The sequence below is a fragment of the Anomaloglossus baeobatrachus genome, chromosome 6, assembly GCF_048569485.1.
Source record: "Anomaloglossus baeobatrachus isolate aAnoBae1 chromosome 6, aAnoBae1.hap1, whole genome shotgun sequence".
NCBI lineage: Eukaryota > Metazoa > Chordata > Amphibia > Anura > Aromobatidae > Anomaloglossus > Anomaloglossus baeobatrachus.
The window spans coordinates 171,982,584-172,010,276 of record NC_134358.1 but is presented as its reverse complement, the minus strand read 5'-3'; the positions used below and the strand labels follow the sequence as shown (position 1 = coordinate 172,010,276).

Here is a 27,693-nt window from a genome sequence, read left to right as displayed (position 1 = left end):
CACGAGTTTGCAAAGTGCCTACTCCCAGCCAGAATATTCAGCGAGAACATGCACCTCTAGTCAGATTCTGGCCAGGAGTAATATTTATTCACTTATATGGTGCCATTAATTCCTCAGCGCTTTACATACATCAGCATCACTGTCCCCATTGGGGCTCACAATCTAAATTCCCTATCAGTATGTTTTTGGAGTGTGGAAGGAAACCAGAGAACCCAGAGGAAACCCACGCAAACAAGGGGAGAACATACAAACTCCTTGCAGATGTCAGTCCTTGGTGGGATTTGAACCCAGGATCCCAGTGCTGTAAGAGTGCAGTGCTAACACTAAGCCACCGTGCCGTGTACTCACAGCCATGTGACTAACGTTCTCGACGCTGAAATCAGTGACTCTTCACAGCGCACATTGTGTGCGCTGTGAGCATTCACAAGTCTGCAGTCACATAGAGAGACACATAGAGTGACTGCAGACTTATGGCTTTAGACTGGACACCCCTTAACCTTGCCCATACTTCTCTTGAAATAATGAATGCATCAGCTGTAGATAGGGATGAGCGGACCCGTGGATGTTCGGGTTCACCAGCTTCAGCCGTACCTTAGATTAAGTTTGCTTCGGGATCCAGGATTGACCTGAACTTGATCCCGGAGCCCGAACCCCATTGGAACTCACTTATTGGGCACTTCAGCTCTCTGCCCACATACAGCCAGCCATAAACACAATACATCTGAAAATCTTGTTTTTACTCCTAGTGACAGACATTCGCAAACTCCAAGCAGCTCGCACTAGGCTGAGCACTGAGCGTACTCGATCGAGTAGTTTTCATATGTAAAGCACCCGAACTCCCAACTTGGACACTGATTTTTCTTTAAAGTCCGTGTTCGGTTTCGTAACTCCAAACTTTACAGTTCAGATTCGCTCATCACTATCCGAAGGGTAAAATTACTGAGTATTTCATTCCATTTAGTGCAAACCAGACCAGCTAGACTGTGTAAGCCCACCCCACCACTGATTGGCAGCTTGCTGACAATTCAAGGTACACAGATAGCTACCAGTCAGGGGTGAGGGCTGGATCACACACAACTCAGCAATCTGACCACTGCAACATCTACAGCAGGAAAAACATGGATTCTATCAAAACAGCACCAAGCAGTCTAGGAAGTGACACATCACTAAAATCAGGGTCTCTGCGACTATTTGATGGTGCTCTCTTAGTAAACACTAAAATCAGGGTCTCTGCCCCTATGTCATGCTGCTCTCATAGAAAAACTGCTGACAGATTCCTTTTAATGATAACATATACATATCTTTCAGATCCAAAACCTGAAAGAAGGCATTCAGTATGTGCTGCGGGTTAGAGCTGTCAACCAAGCCGGAGTAGGAAAGATATCTGATGTGACAGATCCAGTCCTTGCTCAGACCAAACCAGGTTATTATGAAGATGTTTCCAAAAATTCAGAGAAATATATTAATAATGTAGAACATCTCTACCAATGTCAACCTACGATCTATGATCTGACTTTTTTTTAGGTACCAAGGAGGTGTATGTTGTGGTGGATGATAATGGAGTCATTTCATTGAACTTTGAGTGTGATCAGCTTACTCCAGACTCTAAATTTGTGTGGTCCAAGAATTATGAAGCAATTGGTGATGATTCAGAGAGGGTGGATATCGAGACCAAAGGTGGCAGGTGAGCGGTACTGCCTTCAGACTACGACCATTACACATCCTACGATGACCACCGCTTTTCTTTTGGCCATATTGGTCAGTGATGCAGATGAGAGAAACAACAATGTTATATATGTTATATAGGTAGTTAGTGAAAAAAGGTAACATATAAGCCCTAAATATCAATAAAGTAATCGAGTGAATACGCAAAAATGGTTTGCCTCCTAGAATATTTTTTTAGAAAACGAGTTAACAAAATGTATTAAGTATATGGATTAAATCGATTCTCAAATCTCCTAGGACAAAGATCTCATTTAAGGACCCTTCAGAGGAAGATATTGGCATTTATTCCTGTGTAGTTACTGAGACAGATGGTATTTCATCAAGCTATACAATAGATGAGGAAGGTAAATACAGTTTATTTATATCATTTAGTTGTCACTTTTTTGTACAATATTAAAATTTCATTTTTGTCTGTATTTAATCTGCAAAAAGAAAAGCTGCTTCTTATACATAAAGCTACAATGAAACATTCTGCAACCTTTATAGTTTGTTAATTCTGTATCATTTTTAAGATCTTAACATAAAAGAAAACTTATTATGGGCAACTTTCGTAATGAAAAACAAATCTTTACCTATCGAGGGTGTATCCATTTCTATTAGGATATGCCATATTTATATATTGGAGCCTTATGTTTGAGCGTCCTGTTCTGTATTCCAAATGTAGAGAAGCCTGCACGTGCACAGTCCCACTAGACATTGATGAAATATCCTATCAATATGTCAAATAACCTTCTCCAAAGGTTGAGACCACTTTGAACAATCCCTTTTATTTTAACATGTCTCCCAATGTAAAGCTACTTAGAAGGTCTCTTGTTAATGGGACCCCAAACAATTAGCTATATATGGTGGGGCTTCCTGTAGCAAGTGTATAATCCCCTTGCTGTGCCACCACAGGGTATAAGGAGCATAAGGCTATGTGCACACGCTGCGTTGTTTTGACGCTGCATTTTTTTGCGTTTTTGGCCGCTAAAAACGCACAAAAACGCACCTGCGGCAAAAAACGCATGCGTTTTTGCCACGATTTGGTGCGCTTTTGGCTGCGTTTTTGATCTCTGCATTTTTCTGCGTTTTTCAAATGCATTGCATGGGGAGAAAATGCAGAAAAACGTAGGAAAGAATTGACATGTCAATTTTTTTTTTTAAGCTCAAAAACACAGCTTAAAAAAAAAGTTGTGTGCGAACAGCAAAAATGAAAACTCATAGACTTTGCTGGGGAAGCAAAGTCATGCAGTTTTGAGGCCAAAAACGCACCCAAAAAACGCGCAAAAATGCAGCGAAAAACGCACTGTGTGAACTTACCCTAAAGGGGGCTTTACACGCTACGATATCGTTAATGTTTTATCGTCGGGGTCACATTGTTAGTGACGCACATCCAGCGTCATTAACGATATCGCAGCGTGTGACACGTACCTGCGACCTTAAGCGACCTCAAAAATGGTGAAAATCGTTCACCATGGAGAGGTCGTCCCAAACTCAAAAATCGGTAAGGGTTGTTTTTCGTTGTGGTTCGTCGCTCATGCGGCAGCACACATCGCTATGTGTGACACCGCAGGAGCGAGGACCGTCTCCTTACCTGCCGCCGGCCACAATGCGGAAGGAAGAGGTGGGCTCAGCTCCGCCCCTCCGCTTTGATTGGCCGGCCGCTTAGTGACGTCGCGGTGACGTCGCTGTGATGCCGAACGTCCCTCCCCCTTGAGGGAGGGATTGTTCAGCAGTCACAGCGACGACGACGACCAGGTAAGTGTGTGTGATGCTGCCGTAGCGATAATGTTCGCTACGGCAGCGATCACAAACAATCGCATGCGCGACGGGTGCGGGTACTTACACACTCGATATCGCTAGAAATTGCTAGCGATATCGCTACCATGTAAAGCCCCCTTAACACTATGGAAATGGAAATTAATGGATTGCCTAGAGTGAGAGGCGCACTTTATAGTTGCTCTTTCTCTTGGATAATATATGAAGATCCTTTAAGGCAAAGAATTTCCCTTTCTATTCTATCTATTGGGTTTTCCAACAAGATACCCATTCAGGCTAAAAAGAATAAGACAGTCTCTTGAAGCAATTAGGGTAAAGATATAATTTATAATATTTATTAATATAAAAGAAAGTGATTTTTTTTCTGTTACGTGACTACTCTTGGTGTACAATGTTGGGTAGGACAGTACATACTGACCACTGTTTACTAATGGATATCATATAAAACTCATAATACTTATTTTCTTCCTGCAGAGCTGAAGCGCCTCTTACAGCTCAGCCATGACAACAAATTCCCAGGTAAATATAGTATACAAAGCAATGCAAAACAAACACTATCATTCTCTATATTTTCTTTTAAATTTTGGTTGTAGAACATATACTGCAAGCAAATTAAGATTCACTGTTTGCTTCGGAATACATAAACCTCAATATAAATGTGTTAAAGCTTTTAGATCATTATTAGAAACCGCATTGTGAATGTTTTGGGGTATTGAAAGGTTTACTCAGCTAGGAAAAATAATTATTTGAACACTTATGGTCTCCTACTGCTTCTGGGGTCTCCCGTAGAGGTAACTTGCCTTGACTATACCCATTTGCTTCTTTTTCCCGGCTTCTGGGGTCTCCTGCAAAGGTAACTTGCCTTGTCGATACCCCTCTGCTTCTTTTTCTCTGCTTCTGGGGTCTCCTGCAGAGGTAACCTCTTATAGCCAGTGATTGCTTGCAGCAGTCATATGTTTGTTTTGTGATTTGGGAGCCTCATTGCTAGAACTGGATGTTCAAACCAGCGGGACACTTGAGAAATATCGGAACCAGAGGGAGGAGTAGATAATGTAAGCATGGTTTATTTTATTATTTTAGACAGCATTTTACTTATCAAGAAAACTATAGTATTGGACAGTGAAATTTCAACTTATCTCCCTGACATCATCTGTCAAGGGAGAGTCAGGATCCCTCTAGACAAACCAAATAGTTGTCTGGTCCTGCCAAAATTAGCAAGTTTTGTAGATTTTCATGTAATGTGTGTGGGCTTTTAGAAGCCAATAATTAGGTTTTCTTTGTTATTTCTCACATCTAGTCTATTGCACCATATTAGTGACAACAAGGATTACAATAAAATTGAAAGTGCATTTGTTTTCTATAGAAGAGTGGAGCCTCGGAATAATTGGGCTCATGACACTGCAGACCGATGCTGATCTAAACCTTATGGTGATTTTAAAATCTTTTCTAGTTGTTCCACTGAAATCTGAGCTGGCTGTAGAGATCTTAGAAAAAGGACAAGTTCGCTTTTGGCTGCAAGCTGAGAAACTCTCTAGTAGTGCTAAAACCAACTATGTGTTTAATGATAAGGAAATTCAACATGGCGAGGTAAGCTAAAATCTGAAGATGACATAGCATTGTCTAGGCTGAAATGTAAGGTATGCCCGCTAGTATCATTAGTTGTATTGAAGGTTTTTTCGAAGAAAAAATTGACCTAAATTCCATACTAGCAAGAGCAATGTACAGTATAATTGAGGCAGAGATTTCTTATCTGAATCTTGTAAATTAGTGAAATATCACACCCATACCTTGGCATATGGATATACGTCTATAGGAATTTATTACATTTACATATTGGCAGTATAACTTTTACTCTTCTGTTCTTCTCAAAAGAAATATAAGATGAATTTGGACAGTAAGACTGGAATTGTGGAGATGATTATGGAGAAGCTTGAGGATGAGGATGAAGGAACCTTCACCTTCCAGATAAAAGATGGAAAGGCAACAAACCAATCAAGTCTGGTGCTTATTGGTGAAGGTAGGCTTGGTACATGATCAACTGTAATGTGCTCGGATCATATTATGATTGAGGTGTGTGATTAACAAATACATTTGATGTTTCATACCAAGATATTTGCTAGGTTTTGATGCTTGAATTGATGGAATTGATTGATTGAATTTCTATATGTCAATGATGAAATAATTTACGACATATAAATAGTAATGCTTTCAAGGCATAGTGTACATTTGATAACACAGATGTCTCAGCAGATACTAGAACAGGTTAAAGCAACTACAATGAAAAAGTAAAAATTCATTTATTTGCGTGCTCTAAAATTAGAATGGAGAAGTTAAGACATAAATACTGTAAGTCACCTGTTATATACTCAGCTTTCAGCGGCTTCATTGTTTTTAACACTGCTCTTGTCCCGCTGCGCCATATTGTGCCTGTAACCTGTCAGTAGCCAGAAGGCAGAAATTATGTCACAAGGTCTAAATGCATTTCTATGAGAGCCAGAACGAGGCTCTCCTAGACTTTTATTGAGTTGATGCCTTCAGTGCTCCATGAAACACTGCAGCAGCAGCTGGCAGGTCACAAATCACAGGAGACTGACCAGTGTAACGCTGGAAAAAGATGAAGATGCCAGAAGGTGAGTATAAGACAGCGGGCAGAGAACTTAAATTTAAAGCACCACTCTAGCGGTGCAATAAAAAAATTGCTGAAATGATGCGTTAATCTTAGGCAATTATTAAAAATTTGGCAAATTGGCTAGTATCAAGGGTGGGGATGAGGAGACCCATGGAAGTTTGGGTTCACAGGGTTCAGCCAAACTTTAGTTAAACTTTAGGTTCGGAACCCAAACTTGACCAAACTTGACCCATGACCCCGAACCCCAAGTCAATGGTGACCCAAACTTTTCTACTGTAAAATGGTTGTAGTAAGGCCTAGGAAGCTGCATAAGGAAACAAAATATTGCACTGCAAACATGTGGATAGGGAATTACATTTTTTTTAAAAATGACTTGGGGTTACCTCTATTTTTGATAACCGGCACAGGTAAAGCAGACAGCTGTGTGCTGATATTGTCAGGCTGGGAAGGCCAATGGTTATTTGGCCCATCCCAGCCTAAAAATAGCAGCACACAGCCACCCCAGAATTGGCGTATCCATTAGATGCTCCAATTCTGGCGCTTTGCCTGTCTGTTCCTGATTGTCCTGATGCGGTGGCAATCGGGGTAATAGTTTATGGTTGATGTCAGCTGTAAATTGACAGCTGGCATCAAGCCCAGGGTTTAGTAATGAAACATTTTCAGAAAGAAGATCCATAGGAATTGATGGACACCATGGGACATTACACCATTGGATTATGTCAGAACTTCTAGGATTTATTTTGAATTAATAAATTGGTGAATGAGGGAGGGTGTTGTTTTTTTTACCTGTGTGTGTTTTTTTAACTCTATACTTGCCAGGTCAGTAATGGGGTGTCTGATAGACACTTTTCCAATACTAGCCCCTGGGCTTGATGCTGGGAAGGCTAGGGCAAAGCGCCAGAATTGGTGCATATAATGGATTTGCATCTTCTGGGGAGGCTGTGGGCTGATATTTTTAGGCTGCAAAGGGCCAAATAACCATGGGACTTCCCAACCTGATAATACCAGCCCCCAGCTGTCTGTTTTTCCTTGGTTGGTTATCAAAAATAGGGGGTATTCCACACCTTTTTTTTTAATTATTTATTTAAATATTTAAAAAAAATAAAAAAAATGCCATGGAACCCCTCTATTTTTGATAACCAGCCAAGGTAAAGCTGACCACTGACGGTTTTAGCCCAGTCTGCTTTACCTGCTCTGGTTATCAAAGATACTCGGGAACCCACGTCATTTTTATTTCTTTATTGATGATAGCAGCATACAGGCATCTTCTGCATTCAATAAAGCTCATTGAATGGCTACACTGCAGCCTAATTAAGGGCTTTTAGGTCTCAAAACGCAAATTACAAGTTATGTCTGTTTTACCTTTCCTATTCTAATTTTGGAGCACACAAATAAATAAAGTTTCAATTTGTTCATTACGGTTGCTGGAACCTGATGCTCTATATGTATCAGTTCTTACCTGGGAATTGACCGGTATTTTTTGTCCAAGCATGGGGTCCAGCAAGACTACTAATTACCTGGATCCAGTGAACTGCTGGGAATTTGTTTTTTGTACTGTACTTACAAATATCTAAGCGGCTGGACAGAAGCAATGTTTAGATTTGCTTTCTTATTTTTAGTTAATTGTGACATCTGATGAAATAGAAATCCCCAAGTATTTGTTAGAAACAGCCTAAAAATACACATATTTTAAATTAAATCATTACGTTCGTAATAACAACATTGAGAAATGTTGGGATGAAAGTAATGTGATCAAAACTGACATACGCCCCAAGTAATGACTCATGACGTTCAAGGACAATGTCATCTCATATCATAGATTTTACTTGGTTCACATCGTCATCATTAGCCTTTCTAATAGCAGCCATGGCTGTGTTGGATTTTTATTTTAGCTATTTTTCACTTTACTCTTTGTAATATATAAATAATTGGTAATTGGTATTAGGTAGTACCTCTGTGTCCCGACAGATGTTCAGCAGATGTGCAGCCCATTAGGGATGAAAGTCTCATTAGATTCTATTTTAACTCCATCTCTTTTGAATTACTATATACATTTTTCAGTTTTGTAACATCAATAATCTGGGTTACTCAAGAATAGAACCCAAGTACAATGTTTCACAGTTGGTAAAATATGTGGTGTTTGCTCGATTGAGAGCCACATTCATTTCCTACCACATCTATAACGTCTCACTCAGCCGTGTGCTTTGTTCTTTGACCTTATTTACTCTTTTCAGTGTTTGAGAAATTGAAGAAGGAAGCCAGATTCCAGAGGCAAGAATGGATCCGAAAACAAGGTAATATATCACCCGAGGTCACCAAGTGACGTGTGGACACAAGAGCAAAATAAGTGCCTTACTGGTTATTACTGGGATAAATGGTGTTTTATTTAGATACAAAGATGTGTTTCTTGTTTTGTTTGTGTTGAGGCTTAAGGTTTTTTATTTCACTTAAAATGATTTCACTGAATAAGTTTTTTTTTTAATTGTCATATAGACTGGTCTGAAAGAGCTGAGTTTGGGATGGTACGTGGGCACTCACTTGTGTCTACTAAGGATGTCATACTTGGGAAAAAAAAATAAGAACAAGAAATGTAGCTGCACAGTGCGGACCTCCCCTATGGACATCCACCTATAACAGTAGTCTAGATGTGTTGTCTGCACCACCATTCTGAGCTACTGCATATAACAGCAATTCGGCTTTGCAGCCTAGATCACCCCCTATTAGAGTAGTCTGGACCAAGCCCTATGACATCAGGCTGGCTTTGTAGTCTGCATTAAAGCCTATATCAGCAGTCTAGTTATCTAACTCACTTATATAGCGCTATTAATCCCACAGCGCTTTACACACATCATCAACACTGTTCCCATTGGAGCTCACAATCTAAATTCTGGAGTAGCCAGAGGAAAGCCACATAAACACGGGGAAAACATAGAAACTCCTTGTGGGGTGGTCCGGTCCGATAGGAATCACTGGTGTTAATCCTCTCTGCTTGCGATTGCCGTCCTCTTTTCCTGCTTCGTGTGGATGACACATCCTACGTTATCCACACAATGTCCTCCATTGCACTCCTGCAGACTTCTCTCTGCCCTGCTGTGGGCAGATCAAAGTATTGTAGTGTGCATGTGTGGATGGTCTTTGACCTTTTCCCCGCACCTGTACATTACAGTTCTTTAATCTGCCCGCAGCAGGGCCGAGAGAAGTGCGCATGCAGATGAGCGCAATGGAGAAAATTGTGTGGATGATGTAGGACACATCTTTCACACGAAGCAAGTGGTAGGACGACGATCAAAAGAAGAGCAGAGGTGCCGGACCAAGTCCAGAGACACCCATCGAACCAAGCCACCCCACAGGTGAGTAGGTGACATGTTCCCTTTAAGAAAGTAAAAGTGAGGTTGTGTCTTTTTTGTTGGAATATCTATGTGTGCAGAATTACTACACATAAATAAAAAACAAACATTGACTTCTTAGTTGTTATCATGTGTTAAAGTAAGAATAATAATAAACAGCTTAAAATGTACAAAAATACATTTCTGACATTTAAAAAAAAAAAAAAAATCAATGACCAGTCTAGCCACTCTTCTTTTCAATAGCAGTCATAAACCTTCCCCATCCATGGAGTCTGTCAGATTCTTAATCTGTTAATGATGAACTTTTAGAGAAGGACTAACCACAGCCCCCCAGACAGTGTTGAGAGACGTGACTGGTTTCCTCAACTGGTAATCTCCCAGGTTCCACAAGTTCTAAATAAAGGTAGAGCAGGTGAGGAAGGGACCATGTGATTATTCTTTTATCTTTCAGGTCTTTACTGGTGTTTTGCACATAGGTATTCCAACAAGGTTAAAAGGGGAAATAAAGCCTATATCAATACAGTCGCACTTGCACCCAACTGGTTCCTGTACAGGCTAGTATCCCTAACTGCACAACCCCTAATGGCTCCTGCACAGGCTGGAATAAGCTGCAACACTAGAAACCCATGACTCTGACCTCTCTGCCTAAAAGGCCGTTGAGTTGTTCCTCGTACCTCCTGAGGAACCAGAGGGGAGGTTGCTATGCACTATAAGCCCAAAGTTAGGAAACATAACACACTTGCACAAGTGGAAAAGGTAAAATAGCATATGCAAGCTAGGATAGCTTCCTACAACCTAACAACAAACAGGAGAAAGGTGTAGGATAGATAAATGAGGAATTGCAAAGCAAATACCACACACGTTTCTGTCACACAGGCAAAATCCTTAGCAGCGGGGCTGGAACTGCTTGGCAGAATCCACAAAGAATATTGCCAGCAGGGAAGGCTAGTATCAGGAGAGTATACATATCCTCACCCGGGATGTGATAGTGTGAAGCCCCGCTAGTATGTGTCGGTGCAGTACCTTCAGGGACTCCACGTGGATGGAACAGTCTGGTCACAGGTAGGGAACCTTATTTTAGGATTGTCGTGACGCCACTCTCAGTATTGCGGTCAGCGGGGACCGCCACTGCAGATTAAGGGATGCCTGGGGCTGATGGTGGGTGCAGTCAGTATATTAGCCCCCTGAGAGTGAGGCAAGCCCCAGGCCCCGGTGTATGTGTGTGGGACCACAGGTCGCAGAATGACTCAAACACAGTCCAAGAAGTCTTTCAACGTGTTTACTCACTGTTTGGAGGTCACGGTGAGATGCCCGGGCGACACTGTGATAACCAGGTTGAACCAGGAATTCCAGGAGGCCGTTCTGAGGGTAGCTGTCCACTCGCCTTCCTTGCACTCTTTCTGTTTTAGGAGGATCCTTTGCTTGAAGCGTGGTAGGACCCCTCCAGGGAAGCTGTTACCACCCTGCTCCCCTCTCTCTGGCTCGTCTGCCGGCAGCGTGGCCTTGGTGGGATGGCTTCTGGCCCTGTCCCCTTATGGGCCTGGTGATTGCTGCTTGGCTCAAGCTCTGTGTAGTCGTGGTGAGGGCATGAAGTACCCCCCCCACCTGTAGGTTAAGCAGCTCTGGATGATCTGCTGCCTGTACTGGGGACCTAGTTCCCCTTGTGTGCTCGGATACCGGGATCTCCGTACTCAGCCACCCTTCTCTCTGGATGATTTTCAGGCCGACCCACGGTACTCCTTTCTCCCCCGCTTTCAGCTACTGCATTCTTCAGGACCTGTCTCACACTCTAGAGCTCCTCTGCCCTGCTTTCTCACACTTCAACTTCTTCCTCCAGACTCTCCTCTTCCTCTCTCTCTCTGCCCTGCTTCCTAGCAACCAGCCCCTGAACACACCCCCAGCTGGGAATTGAAAGTTAACCCCTTCTGGCTACCCAAGGGTCCCCTCTGGTAATGTGGGAGGCCTGGTCACTATATGTTTGTGTGTGCACCTCATCCTGGCCTTTGGAGATTACCTGGAAGCATTGCTCCCGCATGGGTGCAATACTCTGTGGTGCCTGACCAGGTCAGGGGCGCCACATTCCCCCTTAGTTATCATCAGCACGTCCTCGGGCTGCAAAGACAAGAGAAAGAAAAAAGGTAATTACAAACTTTTCCCACACAGGGGCAATTATTTACATTTAAACATACCAGGTACCATTCCACCACCAACCACCCACATGTCCGAACCCCACCCAAAAAACCTCCAGGAGGTAGGTCGCCGGTCCTTTTGGTGACCAGGGCTGGGCCATCACATTCCCCAGACCTTTCCTCCAATCTTCCTCTCCTGAGGGGAGTGGTGTAAGGTAGGCCCCATAAACAGGCGTACCCGCTTCCGAGTGTTGGAGGGCAGGCCCCATAAACAGGCGTGCCCCCTTGTTGGTGCAGAGCCATGCCCCTCAACAGGCAGACTCTGGGGTTGATACCAAGGAGGCAACTTTTTACAATGCAAAGTTTGTGGTTAAAGCCAGTTCATAACCAGTGGTCTAACATTTTAAGGAGGTCTCACAATAGTCCTTGTGGGCACATTTCGCTTAAACGTTACTTAACTATAAACAGGTTAAACATTACCTTTCATACCGTCACTTTGAACTAAACTGTACTTTCTCTATAGCGTAATGGGAGCTGACCAAAATTGCTGCGGGTTGACCTACGCAGTACTATACTGTCATCTGTCTGAGGTTGTGTCCTCCCACCCGATGTATGTGTCTCGATGTGAATAATAGGTGTACTAGGTATTGATACCAGTGCATGGTCTTCTGCTTCAGCTACATTTGGCTCTTCCAGGTTCTGAACAGGTTCTTCTGGTTCTCTTACTTCTCTAGATTGAGGGAATGTAATGACTGGAATAACTACTGCTCCATTGTATTGAGGCCAACTTGCTGGAAAATCTCCAAGTACAGTATGGATCATCTTTTCTTTTGGTTCTTGAACTGGCAAAGGGTTGGGAATTTCTTCAGGGATTCTTAGTTGTTCAGGACATTTCTTTAAGCGATCTCTAGAAACGACAGCTGTTGTTTTTCCTCCATCCTTGCTGATAAGGCATGTCTTTTCATTGCTAAGCGTCGATGGTAACACAGTATAGGGTTCTTCTTCCCAGTGATTGTCAAGTTTATGACGTCTTCTCTTTCTTTTGAGAACTATATCTCCTGGCATCAAAGGAACAGCAGGTGCTTTTCGATTGTAGGCCTTTTCTTGTTTCTCACGCTGCTGAGTCAGGCTTCGCTCCACACACTCTTGTACTTTCTTGTATTGGGCTTGGCGGTTGGAATCCCAATCAGCACCTTGTAGATGGTCTTCAGGGGTCTCAACTCCCATTTCCAGATCTACTGGCAATCGTGGAACTCACAGGGATGTTGTTATACATGTCCACTAGATCGGGCAGTTTTTCCGGCCACTGACTTCGTTCTTCTAGTGGGAGCGTCTTCAGAAGGTCGAGAATGATGTGGTTCATCTTCTCACACATGCCATTGGTCTGGGGATGGTAAGGCGTAGTACGGATCTTCTGGCAGCCGTATAGGTTACAAAACTCCTTAAACACTTCAGCTTCAAAGGCTGGTCCTTGGTCAGTGAGCACTTGATCTGGATAGCCATGTGGTCGACAGAAGTGTGTCTGGAAAGCTTTGGCTGCAGTTTGACCTGTCAAGTCCTTGACTGGTACTACCACCAGGAATCTGGAGTAGTGGTCAACCATAGTGAGAGCGTAGTTGTAGCCTTGTCTGCTGGGTGCCAACTTTACATGGTCCAGGGCCACTATCTCCAGGGGCCGTTTAGTTTGGATTGGCTGGAGTGGTGCTCTCTGGCTGTGCTGGCCTTTTCTTCTAAGATTGCAGGGCCCGCAGTTTCGACACCACTTCTCTAGGGCAGATCTCATGCCCACCCAGTAGAATCTTACTTTAAGTAGGGCCTCCAGTTTCTTCCAACCAAAGTGGCCTGCACCATTGTGATAGGCTTCCAGCACCATCCTCGTATCCTTCTGTGGTACAATCACTTGCCACACCTTCTCATGCGTCCTCGGGTCAATGATGCTCCTGTAAAGTTTGTCTTGATAGATGAATAATCGACCCCTCTCTTCCATAGGTACTGTGCCTCAGGTGGGGCTCCTTTGTCAAGGCTGGCGCCCGGCTGGCTGATCAGTTTCTTTACCAAGCCTACCGCTGGATCATTTTCCTGGGTCTCCTTCCAGTTGTAGTGAGGTAGTGGGTTCAGGGTCACCTCTTGGCGGTTGGCACGCGACTGCCGACACTGTTTTGCTCCATGGCGATGGAACGCTGGCAGCTCAATCTCTTCAAGATCATCTACATCTTCACCCTCGTCTGCTAGGTGAGGCATCCTGGACAGAGCATCTGCGTTGCCGTTCTTGCGGCCAGCTCGATACTTGACAGTAAAGTCATAATTCGCCAGTCGGGCTACCCAACGCTGCTCCATGGCACCCAATTTAGCAGTATCCAAGTGGGTCAGGGGGTTGTTGTCCGTGAAGACAGTGAATTTGGTGGCTGCCAGGTAGTGCTTGAACCGCTCTGTGATAGCCCATACCATGGCCAGGAACTCTAGCTTGAATGAGCTATAATTCTCCGGGTTTCTTTCAGTAGGCCTGAGCTTCCTGCTGGCGTAAGCAATCACACGCTCTTTGCCTCCCTGCACCTGTGAAAGCACTGCTCCCAGTCCCACATTACTGGCATCTGTGTACAGTACGAATGGCAGACCGTAGTCAGGGTAGGCTAGGATCTCTTCACCCGTCAAGGCCCCTTTCATTTGTCTGAAGGAGTGTTCTTCTGCTTCTCCCCAGTGAAATGGCGGGCCGGAGATCTTTCCTCTCTTCTTTGGGTGGCCTACCAGGAGCTCTTGCAAAGGCGCTGCCATTTTCGTGTAGCCCTTGATGAACCTTCTGTAGTAGCCTACCAAGCCAAGGAACTGACGTACCTCCCGGACGGTAGTAGGTGTGGGCCATTCCTGGATGACTGTGACCTTCTCTGGGTCCGGTGCTACTCCTTCTGCACTGACCACGTGACCTAGGTACTGGACCTTTGGCTTCAGTAAATGGCACTTGGATGGTTTCAGCTTCATTCCATATCGGGATAGTGCTTCAAAGACTTCAGCCAGGTGTTTCAGGTGGTCCTCGTAGGTCTTGGAGTACACGATGACATCATCCAGGTAGAGCAGGACGGTTTCAAAGTTGAGGTGCCCTAGGCAGCATTCCATAAGCCTCTGGAAGGTCCCGGGGGCATTGCAGAGTCCAAATGGCATGCTGTTGAACTCACAGAGGCCCATTGGGGTGGTGAAGGCCGTCTTCTCCCGATCTTCTTCTGCTACAGATACTTGCCAGTAGCCACTAGTAAGATCTAGGGTAGAAAAGTAGTTAGAGGCTTTCAAGGCAGCGAGGGATTCCTCTATCCTTGGCAAAGGGTAGGCATCCTTGTGTGTTATCTGATTTATCCGTCTGTAATCCACACACATCCTCATCGTGCCATCCTTCTTTCTTACCAGGACCAGGGGAGCCGCCCAGGGGCTACAACTGTCCCTTATGACGCCTGCCTCCTTCATGTCCTTCAGCATGTCCTTTGTGCGCTGGTAATGGGCTGGTGGAATAGGCCTATGTCTTTCCTTAATGGGAGGATGACTGCCTGTGGATATGTGATGTTGCACCCCTTTGATCCTACCAAAGTCTAGTGGGTTCTTACTAAAGACCTGCTCGTATTCCTGCACGACCCTGTAAACCCCATGTTTCTGGTAGTCGGGTGTAGAGTCAGTCCCCACGTGTAGTTTCTGGCACCAATCCTCTAACTGCTTTTGGGAGGTCTCGCCCTCTTTTGAGTCAGCTTGTGTCAGGGGACCTACAGGTGTTATGGCGTCATCTGAGCATGTAAACAGTTTGGCTATGGTAGCGTACCTTGGTAGTCTGGCTTCCTCCTCCCCACAGTTCAACACTCGTACAGGCACTCGTCCCTTGTGTACATCAACTACCCCCCTGGCTGTCAGAATCGTGGGCCAGTGGTCTGAATGAGTGGGCTCTAGTACAGCCTGGTAATCTTGTCCTCTGAGACCTACCGCTGCTCTACACCACATCATCATTTCACTCCGTGGGGGTATCACAATGGGGTTAGCATCCATCACCCGCACACTACCAATCTCACCGCCAGTCTGTTTTACCTGTTGCTTCCTCAGAATGATTCGGATCTCCTTTTGCAAGGCTCTTTGCGACCTGCCCTCAGCACCTTCAACAATCTGGTGAAGCAACAACAACACTTCCCCTAGGCAATTTTCTATGACATTAGTGCCTAAAATCATTTGCGGGTTCCTTTCTCTAATATCAGTGTCCACAACAATCAGTCCTTGTCCCTTCATTTCCTGCCTTCCCACCTTTATGGTTACCTCTTTGACCCCGATCTGGTCTATAGGTTGTCCGTTGGCAGCATAGATGGTGAGGGAGGGGTCCGGTGGTCGGAGATCGTCGTCCGACCAAAACCTACGATAAAGGACATACGGGATCGTGGTGACCTGAGAGCCGGTGTCCAATAATGCCGGGGTAGGGATCCCGTCCAGGACAATGGACAGGACAGGACGTCCACCCACGTACTGATCACAGCAGCGACCTGGGCCTGATCTTCTTAATCCTGAGGACTGGCCCCCGGCCCCAGGTTTGGCTCGTTTAAAGGACAGGCCCTTGCATAGTGTCCTGCCTCCTGGCAACGACGACAGATGGGTTGTCCAGATGAGTCATAGCGATCACTGCTCCTGCCTCGGGTTGGGGGACCTCTTCTCCTCCGCATCCAAGGGACGTCCTCTGGGTTGTCAGCTAGCAGGATCCGATGAGGGACTTTGGTCTCTGAGGGCAACTGCATTGCTTTCAGGATTTGTGCGACGTCCTTAGTGAGCTGTTGCACCTGGGAGGATAGCGTACTTATGGTCTCTGCTGGCGCGTTGAGTCCTTTTGTAGTTATCAGGGTCTGCGAGGAGGATTCCGCTCCTGCAGCCGTGGAACTGGCAGGCCATGCTGGTGCGACGGGGTCTGTGTCCACAGGAGGTTGGAGTGCTTTCACTGCCCTGTCTTTCAGAATGGCAAAGTCCACGTCAGGGTGTTCCAGGGACCACAGCTTCATCTGCTTCCCATCCTCAGGAGAGCGCAGGCCCCGCAAGAATTGTTCCTTCATCATCCGGTTTCCTTCCTGATCACTGACAGGGTCCACCAGCTTGAGAGCCCGTAGTGCAGCCTGCAGCCTGAGGGCATAGTCTCTTATACTATCTTGGGGCTTCTGACGGCAGTTATAGAAGTCCGTCCTCAGCTCTCCCTCTGTGCGGTGTTCAAAAGCAGCTGCTAGTTTGGCAAAGATGGTCTCAACAGAGCTCCGGTCATCATTGGTCCAGGACTCAGCTTCCAATTCTGCTGCTTCAGTCAATTGTCCCAGCACCACAGCGGCCCTCTGCTTACCAGTCATCGCGTGCATGTCTAGCAGGGTGTTGATCTTCTTCTTAAACCCGGTCAGCGTGTCTATTTTACCGGCGTATTGGGGCAGCCATTGCGCTCCTGGGACATACAGCAAGGAAACTGGCATTATGGGGGAGATTTCAGCCGGCGCGGCTGCGACCGCGGCACCGGCACCAGGCGCTGCTGCGTCCAGCGCGACGGGGGCTGGCATCGCTTGGGCTGCGTCGCCCTGACCAGGGGCATTACCTCCTGCAGCGTCCATTTTTCTTCAAAAATCTGCGCGCCCCCTTTCCACTTCCTGGATCAGAACGCTCTCTGAATTGTGGGGGTTCTGGGGCGGCCACACCTCTTCGTGGGCGGTGCTCTTCTCCCTCGCGCGGGCTGCAGCGCGCGCTTTTGAAGATGGCAATATGGCGGCGGTTCAATTTTTGCGGTCGGACCTCTGAGGCACACGGTCACCTGTCTGAACAGGTCTAGTCCTTATCCTGTTCGTGACGCCAGAAGTTGTGAAGCCCCGCTAGCATGTGTCGGTGCAGTACCTTCAGGGACTCCACGTGGATGGAACAGTCTGGTCACAGGTAGGGAACCTTATTTTAGGATTGTCGTGACGCCACTCTCAGTATTGCGGTCAGCGGGGACCGCCACTGCAGATTAAGGGATGCCTGGGGCTGATGGTGGGTGCAGTCAGTATATTAGCCCCCTGAGAGTGAGGCAAGCCCCAGGCCCCGGTGTATGTGTGTGGGACCACAGGTCGCAGAATGACTCAAACACAGTCCAAGAAGTCTTTCAACGTGTTTACTCACTGTTTGGAGGTCACGGTGAGATGCCCGGGCGACACTGTGATAACCAGGTTGAACCAGGAATTCCAGGAGGCCGTTCTGAGGGTAGCTGTCCACTCGCCTTCCTTGCACTCTTTCTGTTTTAGGAGGATCCTTTGCTTGAAGCGTGGTAGGACCCCTCCAGGGAAGCTGTTACCACCCTGCTCCCCTCTCTCTGGCTCGTCTGCCGGCAGCGTGGCCTTGGTGGGATGGCTTCTGGCCCTGTCCCCTTATGGGCCTGGTGATTGCTGCTTGGCTCAAGCTCTGTGTAGTCGTGGTGAGGGCATGAAGTACCCCCCCCCCACCTGTAGGTTAAGCAGCTCTGGATGATCTGCTGCCTGTACTGGGGACCTAGTTCCCCTTGTGTGCTCGGATACCGGGATCTCCGTACTCAGCCACCCTTCTCTCTGGATGATTTTCAGGCCGACCCACGGTACTCCTTTCTCCCCCGCTTTCAGCTACTGCACTCCTCAGGACCTGTCTCACACTCTAGAGCTCCTCTGCCCTGCTTCCTCACACTTCAACTTCTTCCTCCAGACTCTCCTCTTCCTCTCTCTCTCTGCCCTGCTTCCTAGCAACCAGCCCCTGAACACACCCCCAGCTGGGAATTGAAAGTTAACCCCTTCTGGCTACCCAAGGGTCCCCTCTGGTAATGTGGGAGGCCTGGTCACTATATGTTTGTGTGTGCACCTCATCCTGGCCTTTGGAGATTACCTGGAAGCATTGCTCCCGCATGGGTGCAATACTCTGTGGTGCCTGACCAGGTCAGGGGCGCCACAATAGGACAGAGAAAGTGAGCAAGAGAGAACATCTGATAGCCACAAAACAAAAGGAAAGAAGAAAAGGTAAAAGGACCATCAGCATTTGGCCAGGCACTGACCAGGCTGTGACTCAGCATGGAAGGAAACTGACCGCACAGCACAAGGTCACAGGACTGAGTCCCAAAACCAAGGCATGACAACTAAAATGTGCTACATCCCTCTGTAAGACTTTTAGCAATTTTTTACTTTTGAGAGTCAGTTAAAGCTTTTTTTTTGCCCATTTTGACTGAGGAAAACAAGCTGCCTAATAATTCTGCACATCTTGATAAAGGGTGTTGATATCCTTAGGACAAATACACATCACCTGATATGCTTCATCCAATAAGCATTCAAGTTTATACAGCTTGGAAGTTGGAAAAGCTGCATAAAAATGATGATATAGTGAAAATGCTCACTTGCCTAACAGTTGTGCACACAATGTATATAAACTACAACCACCACTTTCAAGTCATGAACAGCACTCTAGCCACCTGCTCATAAGTGCTCAACTCTGCCACATATCTAAGAAAATACCATTTCTAATCCTCTCACGGCAAATGCTAGTTAGTCCGGTCCAATGTATGTCGCTGATCTGTGTTTGGTGTCTTCTCTATGCCCACAATAGCTGGCCCTCTTTTCTTGATTTATATGGCTGACGTCTCCAATGTCATTCCCATCATCTTTGGAGGCTGCACAGCTCTGATTCTCCACTGTTCAGGCAGGAGTTGAACAGACTGTGAATGTCAGAAAAACATAGGTCACATCAATCAAGGCAAAAGGGTCAGCGATTGTGAGGAAATAGCAGAAGCAAAGACCAGCAACACCCATCTGACTGGACAATTCCCATTAGCATAAGACAGTAATAATATAATTAAAGGGCATTTTCTTAGATATGCATAGGTTCTATGGATAGGTTACTGGAGGGCTGTTCATAATGACTTAAAGGTGGTGGATTTAAATTATATAGGGAAAACTTGGTGACAGGTTCCCTTCTAAAAGGCAACAGAACAACAGAAAGTGCAGGGAGAACGAGTCCTACTTTCACACTGCTGATCTGTTCTGCTGTCGCACTGTTCCTTCTGTTGACAGCCAGTAGAGGGCAGGCATACAAGCTAAATGAAATGCAAAGGAATGATTAGTTAAAGAGTTTGGCCACTACTTTAACAATGATAGCCTATCTTTAGGATAGGTCATCAATGTCTGATCGGCCAGGGTATCACACCCCACACCGCCTCCGATCAGCTGTTCTCGGTCCCAGTGGCAACAGGTAGCTGTAAATGCTCAGTTTTGGAGCTGCCCCATCTTCTGATAGCGGCCGTAGCCGGGTACTGCACATCTGCCTAGGAGGCAAATGTGCAGTACCCAGATGCAGCCGAAATCAGTTGACGGGGCATCTCTGGAACTGAGCATTTTCGGATGCCACCACCAGCACTGAAAACAGCAGATCGGCAGAGGTGCTGGGTTTCAGACCCCGGCCGATCATACATTGATGACCTTTCATAAGCATAGGCCATCGTTATTAAAGTAATGGACAACCTCATTAAGTTTCACTCCAGAATTTTTGGGGCTACATATTGCTAAAGGGTGGGCAGAGGTTCTTTTATATGCCTTGTATAATCTTGTTTTAGCTCATGTGTCATTTGTGCGTTGTCTGCCATGTGAATCTTTCTTCCGCTCTGATATGATATTTAAAGGGAAGCTGTCAATAGGGTCACCCCTCTAAAGCCGTCTTCATGAGCATGTAGGTCATAGAAAGTTGACACTGGTTGCATGATTTCTGACAGGTATGTTTGACTCTGAAATGCTGCATATTCTAACATGCCCTTAAAGCCGCTGGGGACTATGCTGAACATTGGAACCCCTGGCTATATACTACCATATAAACAAACTCTTATTTATTTAAAGGTCCTCATTTTGTTGAGTATCTTGGATGGGAAGTTACTCCTGAATGCAATGTACTGTTGAAGAGTAAGGTAGGAAGACAGGCTATTAGTGATAATATTCTGTTATGTGATGGCAGACCAGTGTCTTACTGCCTGTTTCTTATGGCTTGTCCCTTTAGGTTGCTAATATGAAGAATGATACAAGTATTACATGGTATAAGGATGAAATGGAGATAATGATTGATGAGAAACATGAATTTAAGGATGGTGTATGTACATTACTCATTACTGAGGTAAGTTACTGAGTTTTATTTTAATAAGCAACATAAAACTTTTTTTAGGCTTTAGAATACGATGACTATAATCACCAGTATCTCTATCATTAGCTGGGGCTACATGGCAAAATGTCACGTGATGTGAAAATCATCGTGTTCACATCCTATGCATGACATAAAAATTGTCATGTTGCATGATCACATTACGTTGTGAGCTGCCCCTATCCAAGACTGGGACATGACCATCACAAAAAATCCAAATCTGTTGCATTCAATGTCTGGCACTAATTGTGTGAATCGAGGCCAATTTAGAGCTTTCCTCTGAGGCTCTATTATTTCTGTATGCGCCGGAGAGAAATCTAAATGTGGGGAACAGAAAGCACCTTAGGGTGATATCCTAAGAAGGGAGAGTGGGTAAGTGCTGGTTACACTCACCAGGTGGAGTAGTGAGCACAACTCCTATATATGTAGGCATGAAGAAAAAAAGCTGGTGGCGCCCCGTGGCTGGTAGATGGATCCTGTATAAAAAAAACGCTAGGTGGCCTGCACTACTGGAGTAAACCGATTTTTCAACAATCATACTTTTTTGTATTAAAAATGCATTTCGACCTTACTGGCACCTTTAATAAGTGACAATAACATTTGTTTTTTCCCACTTGATAAAGGCACTGATACAGCATTAAAACGCATTGTGCATAACAAAACTTATCATTATTGAAGAATCAGGTTACTCCAGTAGCGCAGCCTACCTAGCGTGTTTTAGCCAAATGGATCCCTGATTAATGATACTCATTCTACCGCATACTTTTTTGATAAATCACACATATTTCAGTAATAGTCTGTATAAGTTACAGTGTTTCATCATGTCTGCATTGAATGTTGTCTTCTAATATTTTCTCGTAGATATCTAGGAAGGATGCTGGTACATATGAGTTACTCTTGAAAGATGACAGAGGGAAAGACAAGAGTGTCCTTAAGCTCAAAGATTCAGGTAAGACCTGTTAAGCTGTTTTTTCAACACTTAGGGGTACTTTGCACACTACGACATCGCAAGCCGATGGTAGTGATGCCGAGCGCGATAGTCCCCGCCCCCTTCGCAGCTGCGATATCTTGTGATAGCTGCCGTAGCGAAAATTATCGCTTCGGCAGCTTCACATGCACTTACCTGCCCTGCGACGTTGCTCTGGCCGGCAAACCGCCTCCTTCCTAAGGGGGCGGGTCGTGCGGCGTCACAGCGACGTCACACGGCAGGCGGCCAATAGAAGCAGGGGGGCGGAGATGAGCGGGGCGTAAATGTCCTGCCCACCTCCTTCCTTCCTCATTGCAGCTGGGATGCAGGTAAAGCGATATTCCTCGCTCCTGCGGCTTCACACACAGCGATGTGTGCTGCCGCAGGAATGAGGAACAACATCGTAACATCGGTCCTTCCAAAATTATGGAAATGACCGATGCTACACCGATCATACGATTTCGACGCTTTTGCGCTCGTTAATCGTAGTAAAAACGATTCACATACTCTGATGTCGACAGCGACGCCGGATGTGCGTCAGTTTTGATTTGACCCCACCGACATCACACCTGCAATGTCGTAGTGTGCAAAGTACCCCTTACTTGTCTGTATCAATCACTTACCTGTCTGTAGTTGGAAGTTTGTTATCCAATTACTGAATAAGTTGCCTGTAGGTCTATAGATTTCTTGAGTTACAAGGTTCTTCTGTCTGTTGTTCTACCTGTTTTACTTTTAGATAAAAGATGACTATAAGTGGAGATTATAAAATGTGCCCCTTTTTCTGTGCCCTTTGGGCACTTTCAAAGTTGCTATATGCCATCACTTATGCCACTGCATGGGTTTTATCCTCCTGTGATACATTTTGTGTGTTTTTAAATTTGAATATATTTTTAACTGTATATATTTTCCATTTTCATAGCATTTGATGACCTCATGACCGCAGTCTGCAAAATGATTGGTAAGTACGGTATATCATAATTTAGTTGATGGCCTGAATATGGCCTAACTCACTGCCACCAAAGTGATAAAACACAAGCTGTCTCCTGTCTAAGGTATCAAGCCACATGTGTATGGTTGTTTTCCAGAGTACAAAGAGTTAAAATGGTTCACCAACTAAATTACACCCTGATTCCTGAAATGTATTACTTAGGCTGGCTTCACATCAGCGTTTTTTTGCCGGTCGGCAAAAAAATGCAAAACGCATCTTACAGGATTCGTTGTCTGCTCAATGCAATGTCAATGGATTTGCAGCAACATGTGTTTGCGTGCGGTAGGTTCAGGATCCGGTGAGTTGCAGTTTTTTACCTTCTATCAAAAACGCAACTTGTTGCGTTTTTCACCTTCGTCCAAAAACTGCAACTCGCTGTATCCTGTACATTGCGGCAGTAGCTGCAATGTATTTCAATGGGCGCCGGATCCGGTTTTAACAGTTGCAGTTGTATGCTGCAGGAAGGATCCTGTTTGCTGTACAGAACATGGCCTGAATATCACTCTCACACACTCTCTCTCACACACACACACACACACACACTCACTCATACACTCTCACTCACTCTCACTTACACTCACACTCACTCTCTCAGACTAATTCTCACACTCACACACTCACTCTCACTTACACTCACACTCTCACTCACTCACTCACTCACTCACACTCACTCACTCACAATCACGCACACTCTTGTCCAGAGCTGCATCCACGCTGTCATGGCATATGCAGCTCACTCCCGATCATGACTATAATGCCCACCCAGCCTCATTCAGCTCATTCCCGACCACATGACTCATAAACTGCAAGTCACAGGATCCAGTAACTAACACACGCGTTTGCATGTGTTTAACTCAAATTCAACAGGATCCAATCACATGCAGTTTGCGTGTTTTTGCCTCAAGGCAAACAAACGCTGATGTGAAACCAACCTAACTAGTCAGCTTGCTGCAGTTTTAATAAAGTTCACTGAATGCTGATCTCTCCATATCACCACCACACTACTGATTAAAAGCTCTGTGTGTACACTGTGCACAGGCAGAAAGCTGCCAATCAGTGGTGGGAGCGTTGTTATAAAAAGCCCATGACCATGAAGAACTACAAGGTACAAGGTTTTCCTTTCTTCATGTTCTTCTTTCGAAAGTCCAACTTTTTTATTTTTCCATCCACATAAGAGAAGCTTGTTATTTTCAGGACAAGTTATAGTTTTGAATATAAAAAAAGTGACCATCTCCTCCAAACAGAGTAAGACAAGTGTGAATAGGTGCAAGCCATCATGACTATTCAATGTAACCACTGCACTCTGAAATGCTATAATAGGCAAACATTGAATATATGAATATTGAACTGTGGTTTTGAATTACATCATTTAATTTACCATATAATGTTCTGAAAACAGGGAAAAAAAGCCAAGTGTCGTGAAATTGTGAAAAAAAGAAAACAATTAGAATTCCATGATTGTTTTTTTGCTTTTGGTGTGCAGTATTAATGGCAGTATTTGGGGATAGGGTTAAAGCTGTTATCCGGAACTATTTTTTTTTTTACTATGGGTCTAAGAACTAAAAGGCAGGTTCTTGCTAACTACTGCCTGTTATGCACGTAAAGATGGGTCACACACTGCTTCTGCGGGCGATTCTGCGGTCTCCACTGATGTCACTTTGTCAGAGGAGCTGCTTCTCTTCTGTTCTGCTCTGTTGACAGGGTGTGACTGCTGATTTCATGCCGATTGACAGCCGGCTTCCAGCTACCTACATGTGAGGAGCTGGCTGCCAGAATGACGTTGGCAGTTTTGCCCGTTCAACAGGAAGAGGAAGAACTTCTCTGCTGACATGAAGCAGCAGATTCAACGGTAGGAGTGATCCGTAGCTGCTCTAAGCTGGATAGAACACATATAACTGCCTGTTAGTTCTTCGGCCCATAGTAAAAAAAATAAAATAGTCTTGATTACCCCTTTAAGTATGGTAACCGAAGAACTGTACTTGTTGTGGTGGGTTGTTTTTGTTTTCGTTTGCCGTACGGGTTAAATAATTTTAAATTGACGTGGCAAAAAGAGGGTGATTTAAATTTTAATGTTTTTATTTTAGCTTTTTTACTTTTTTATTTTAGTCCACTTAGGGGACTTGAACCTCTAACCAACTGCTGACTACTTCTATATGATGCAGTTCTTGAGTATTCCAGTTTATAGTGAAAAATAAGTTCTGTTATGAAGCTCATCCTGTCGCTGGACTTCACATCTGTACTAAAATAGCTTCCATCTAAGCCTTCAGCAGGGCCCTGTCTGTCATGGAAACCTATTGGCACTTTGTAGATGCATCATGGGGGCATGTAAGAGTGTTCAAATGGATTCCCCCCATACTTATGCCTAGAGATCGACAGCAGCAAGGGAACCTGTCACCAGGATTTTCCCTTATAAGCTGCGGTCACCACCAGTGAGCTCTTATATACAGCATTGTATAATAACTAAAAAAAAACACCTTTATTACACTCACCTAGGAGGCAGTCGGGTCCGATGAGCATCACTACTCTCGGGTCTGGTGCCTTCTATCTCCTTGCACTCGCCATTCTCCTTCCCAGCCCCATGTGGATGACACGTCCTACGTCATCCACACAAGAGGCCTAGATGGCGCTGCTGCGCATGCGTACTTTGATCTGCCATGCTGAGGGCAGAGCAAAGTACTGTAATGCGCAGGCGTGAGGAAAGATCAAAGACCGCCCGTGCATGCATGCTATAATACTTTGATCTGCCCTCAGCAGGGCAGATCAAAGTGCGCTTGCGTAGGAAGTGCAATAGGGGTCTCTGTGTGAATGAGGTATGATGTGTCATTCACACGGAGCTATGAAGAAGGATGGTGATGGACGGAAAAGAGGTGGTGCCGGACCGAGAACAGCAACGCCCATCAGACACAACAACCCCATAGGTGAGTATAATAAAGGTTTTTATGACATCATACAGAGTGGCCTGGGCTCTTATATACAGTATTTTAGAATGCTGTATATAAGGGCTCACTGGTGGTGGCTCCAGCTTATAAGGGAAAATCCTGGTGACAGGTTCTCTTTAACTAGTTAAACAGTAGTGATTGGAGCCAGCTTTAGTCACGGCTGGGGCATAATATGTGCTGGCTGTATAACAGATCCTGAGCCTGATACATATTGTAGATCTGCACCCACACTCTCTAATGGAGCCCAAAGAGGTAAAAGTGGAATTTCATTTTCTAAAAACCGTTGATTTGTCCTACAGCATTGGGTGCTGAGACCCCCCCCATACACTAATATGAAGGGCAGGTGGGCTCAGATTAGTATTTTTCTTCTCTAAAAATGATGACGGCTCAAAGAGTTTCTGTTGAGTCAGACACCAGTCTCCAATTTTTCACTTGTCCCACTTCAAAGGTTTCATAAACAAAACCATACATTCAAGTCATCAATACAAAAATGTTTAAAAAAATAACTGATGATAATTTTCCATTTACTTTTTTTTAGCTGGGTCAGCTACACAATTGAAGATTCAGAGCAATGAAGAAGGTATAAGATTGTACTCATTTGTAAACTATTATGTGGAAGATCTCAAAGTGAGCTGGGTACACAAGTAAGTCAGTGACTTAGAAGGAAGCTGTACTTTTAATAATTGTTGCATAAATCAATAGTCCAAGCAAATATAAGAGACTGTATAATATATCTTATCAGATAAGTCTTCTCTCTCTGCTTTTGGGTCACTTCTTCCTCTCCCCCTACCTCCTGAACTCTTCATTTAACCTGAGGAAAAAAATGTCTTCCTTTTCATATCCATAGTACTTGAGAGTATGAAGTAACGCATCTTGGAACACTCACATATAGCTCAGTATTGAGGCCACCATCGATCCTGGTCAAGTATCCAACATCTTTGGCTGTGAAACAACCCCATATCATTAGGCTTCCTCCACCAAAATTGACAGTTTCTTCAATTTCTCTATCTGTTTGCCCCATTTTCTCTTGTTTCTTCCAGACCCATTTGCACCCATCAGGGCCTAGTTTATTGACTTTTGTCTCATCACTCCAAATCACCCGTTTCCAATCTTCTACTGTCCATTTTTTTTACTTCTTTGCAAACTTGAGCCAAAGCATCTTATGATGATATTGAAGTTGAGGCTTCTACACCTTTTTTTGGGCCACCATTCCAGACTTGTGTAACGTGCATCATATGGTGCTTGCATGGACGTCTGTGATCTCACTATCACAAAGCATACGAACAACCTGCACTGCTGTGTTTGTCGCACCAGAACTGATAGACCTTGTGATGACCCAACTTGTTGACTCCAGATATTAGGCCTGGACGACCACCACTTGGCTTTTGAATGCTTGGATGGACGGACTTCATTTTGGATTTTTCCAACTGTCATGGCACTCACATGATGCAGTTTGGCAATTTCCTTGGCTGAGAGACCGCTATTGATGAGTTGGATGATGCTGTTTCTCTCTCTTGGGAAATTTTCTTTATTGCTGCTCCTCAATTAGAATCAAGGACCTTTCGCTAGTGAATCAACTTAATAAAACACTGAACTTTTAGGGAATGTGAGAACAGGTTGTAATATGTAGTATACAGGAAGAAAAAAAATCAAACAATTGGAGCAATACAGTAATAATGCGTAACATGACAAGAATCTGCATAATTGATCATATGCTAAATATTTGCAAGTCAAATTTATGTATGACATAGCCAAGATGATTGTCTATAAAATGAAGGTAGTCTCACGCTCAAAGATACAGTAGATGGAGAAATATGGAGCCTGAAATTCAAAAGTTCAAAATATTGTTATCCTTTTGTTTGTCATTGTGTTTTATTGTATTGATATCCTTTCATCCAGCAAGCATTCCTTAATATGTTGGAGCCTAATATGACATTATACATACATTTTTTGTACATGAGTTTGTGAGAAGGTAATGTAGGGATTCACACTCTCAGTTAGGCATTAGGTAGTGTACGCAGGCAATGCAGTTTGCTCTAAATGTGCACTTTTATTGAT

The 27,693-nt window shown here is 44.7% G+C and overlaps 1 protein-coding gene across 3 annotated transcripts in view; it reads left to right on the top strand.

Annotated features, from left to right (window-relative positions):
- The window catches only part of MYOM1 (myomesin 1), a 175,824-nt gene that overhangs the window by 134,408 nt on the left and 13,723 nt on the right, over nt 1-27,693 (top strand). For all 3 annotated transcript variants that reach the window (XM_075314490.1, XM_075314487.1, XM_075314489.1), the window contains 12 exons: nt 1,309-1,423; nt 1,525-1,684; nt 1,963-2,069; nt 3,958-4,002; nt 4,934-5,070; nt 5,356-5,500; nt 8,347-8,406; nt 20,447-20,514; nt 20,604-20,717; nt 21,603-21,690; nt 22,628-22,666; nt 26,174-26,279. In XM_075314490.1, the coding sequence (XP_075170605.1) occupies nt 1,309-1,423; nt 1,525-1,684; nt 1,963-2,069; nt 3,958-4,002; nt 4,934-5,070; nt 5,356-5,500; nt 8,347-8,406; nt 20,447-20,514; nt 20,604-20,717; nt 21,603-21,690; nt 22,628-22,666; nt 26,174-26,279 (1,184 nt within the window). The remainder of the gene's footprint in view (nt 1-1,308; nt 1,424-1,524; nt 1,685-1,962; nt 2,070-3,957; nt 4,003-4,933; nt 5,071-5,355; nt 5,501-8,346; nt 8,407-20,446; nt 20,515-20,603; nt 20,718-21,602; nt 21,691-22,627; nt 22,667-26,173; nt 26,280-27,693) is intronic.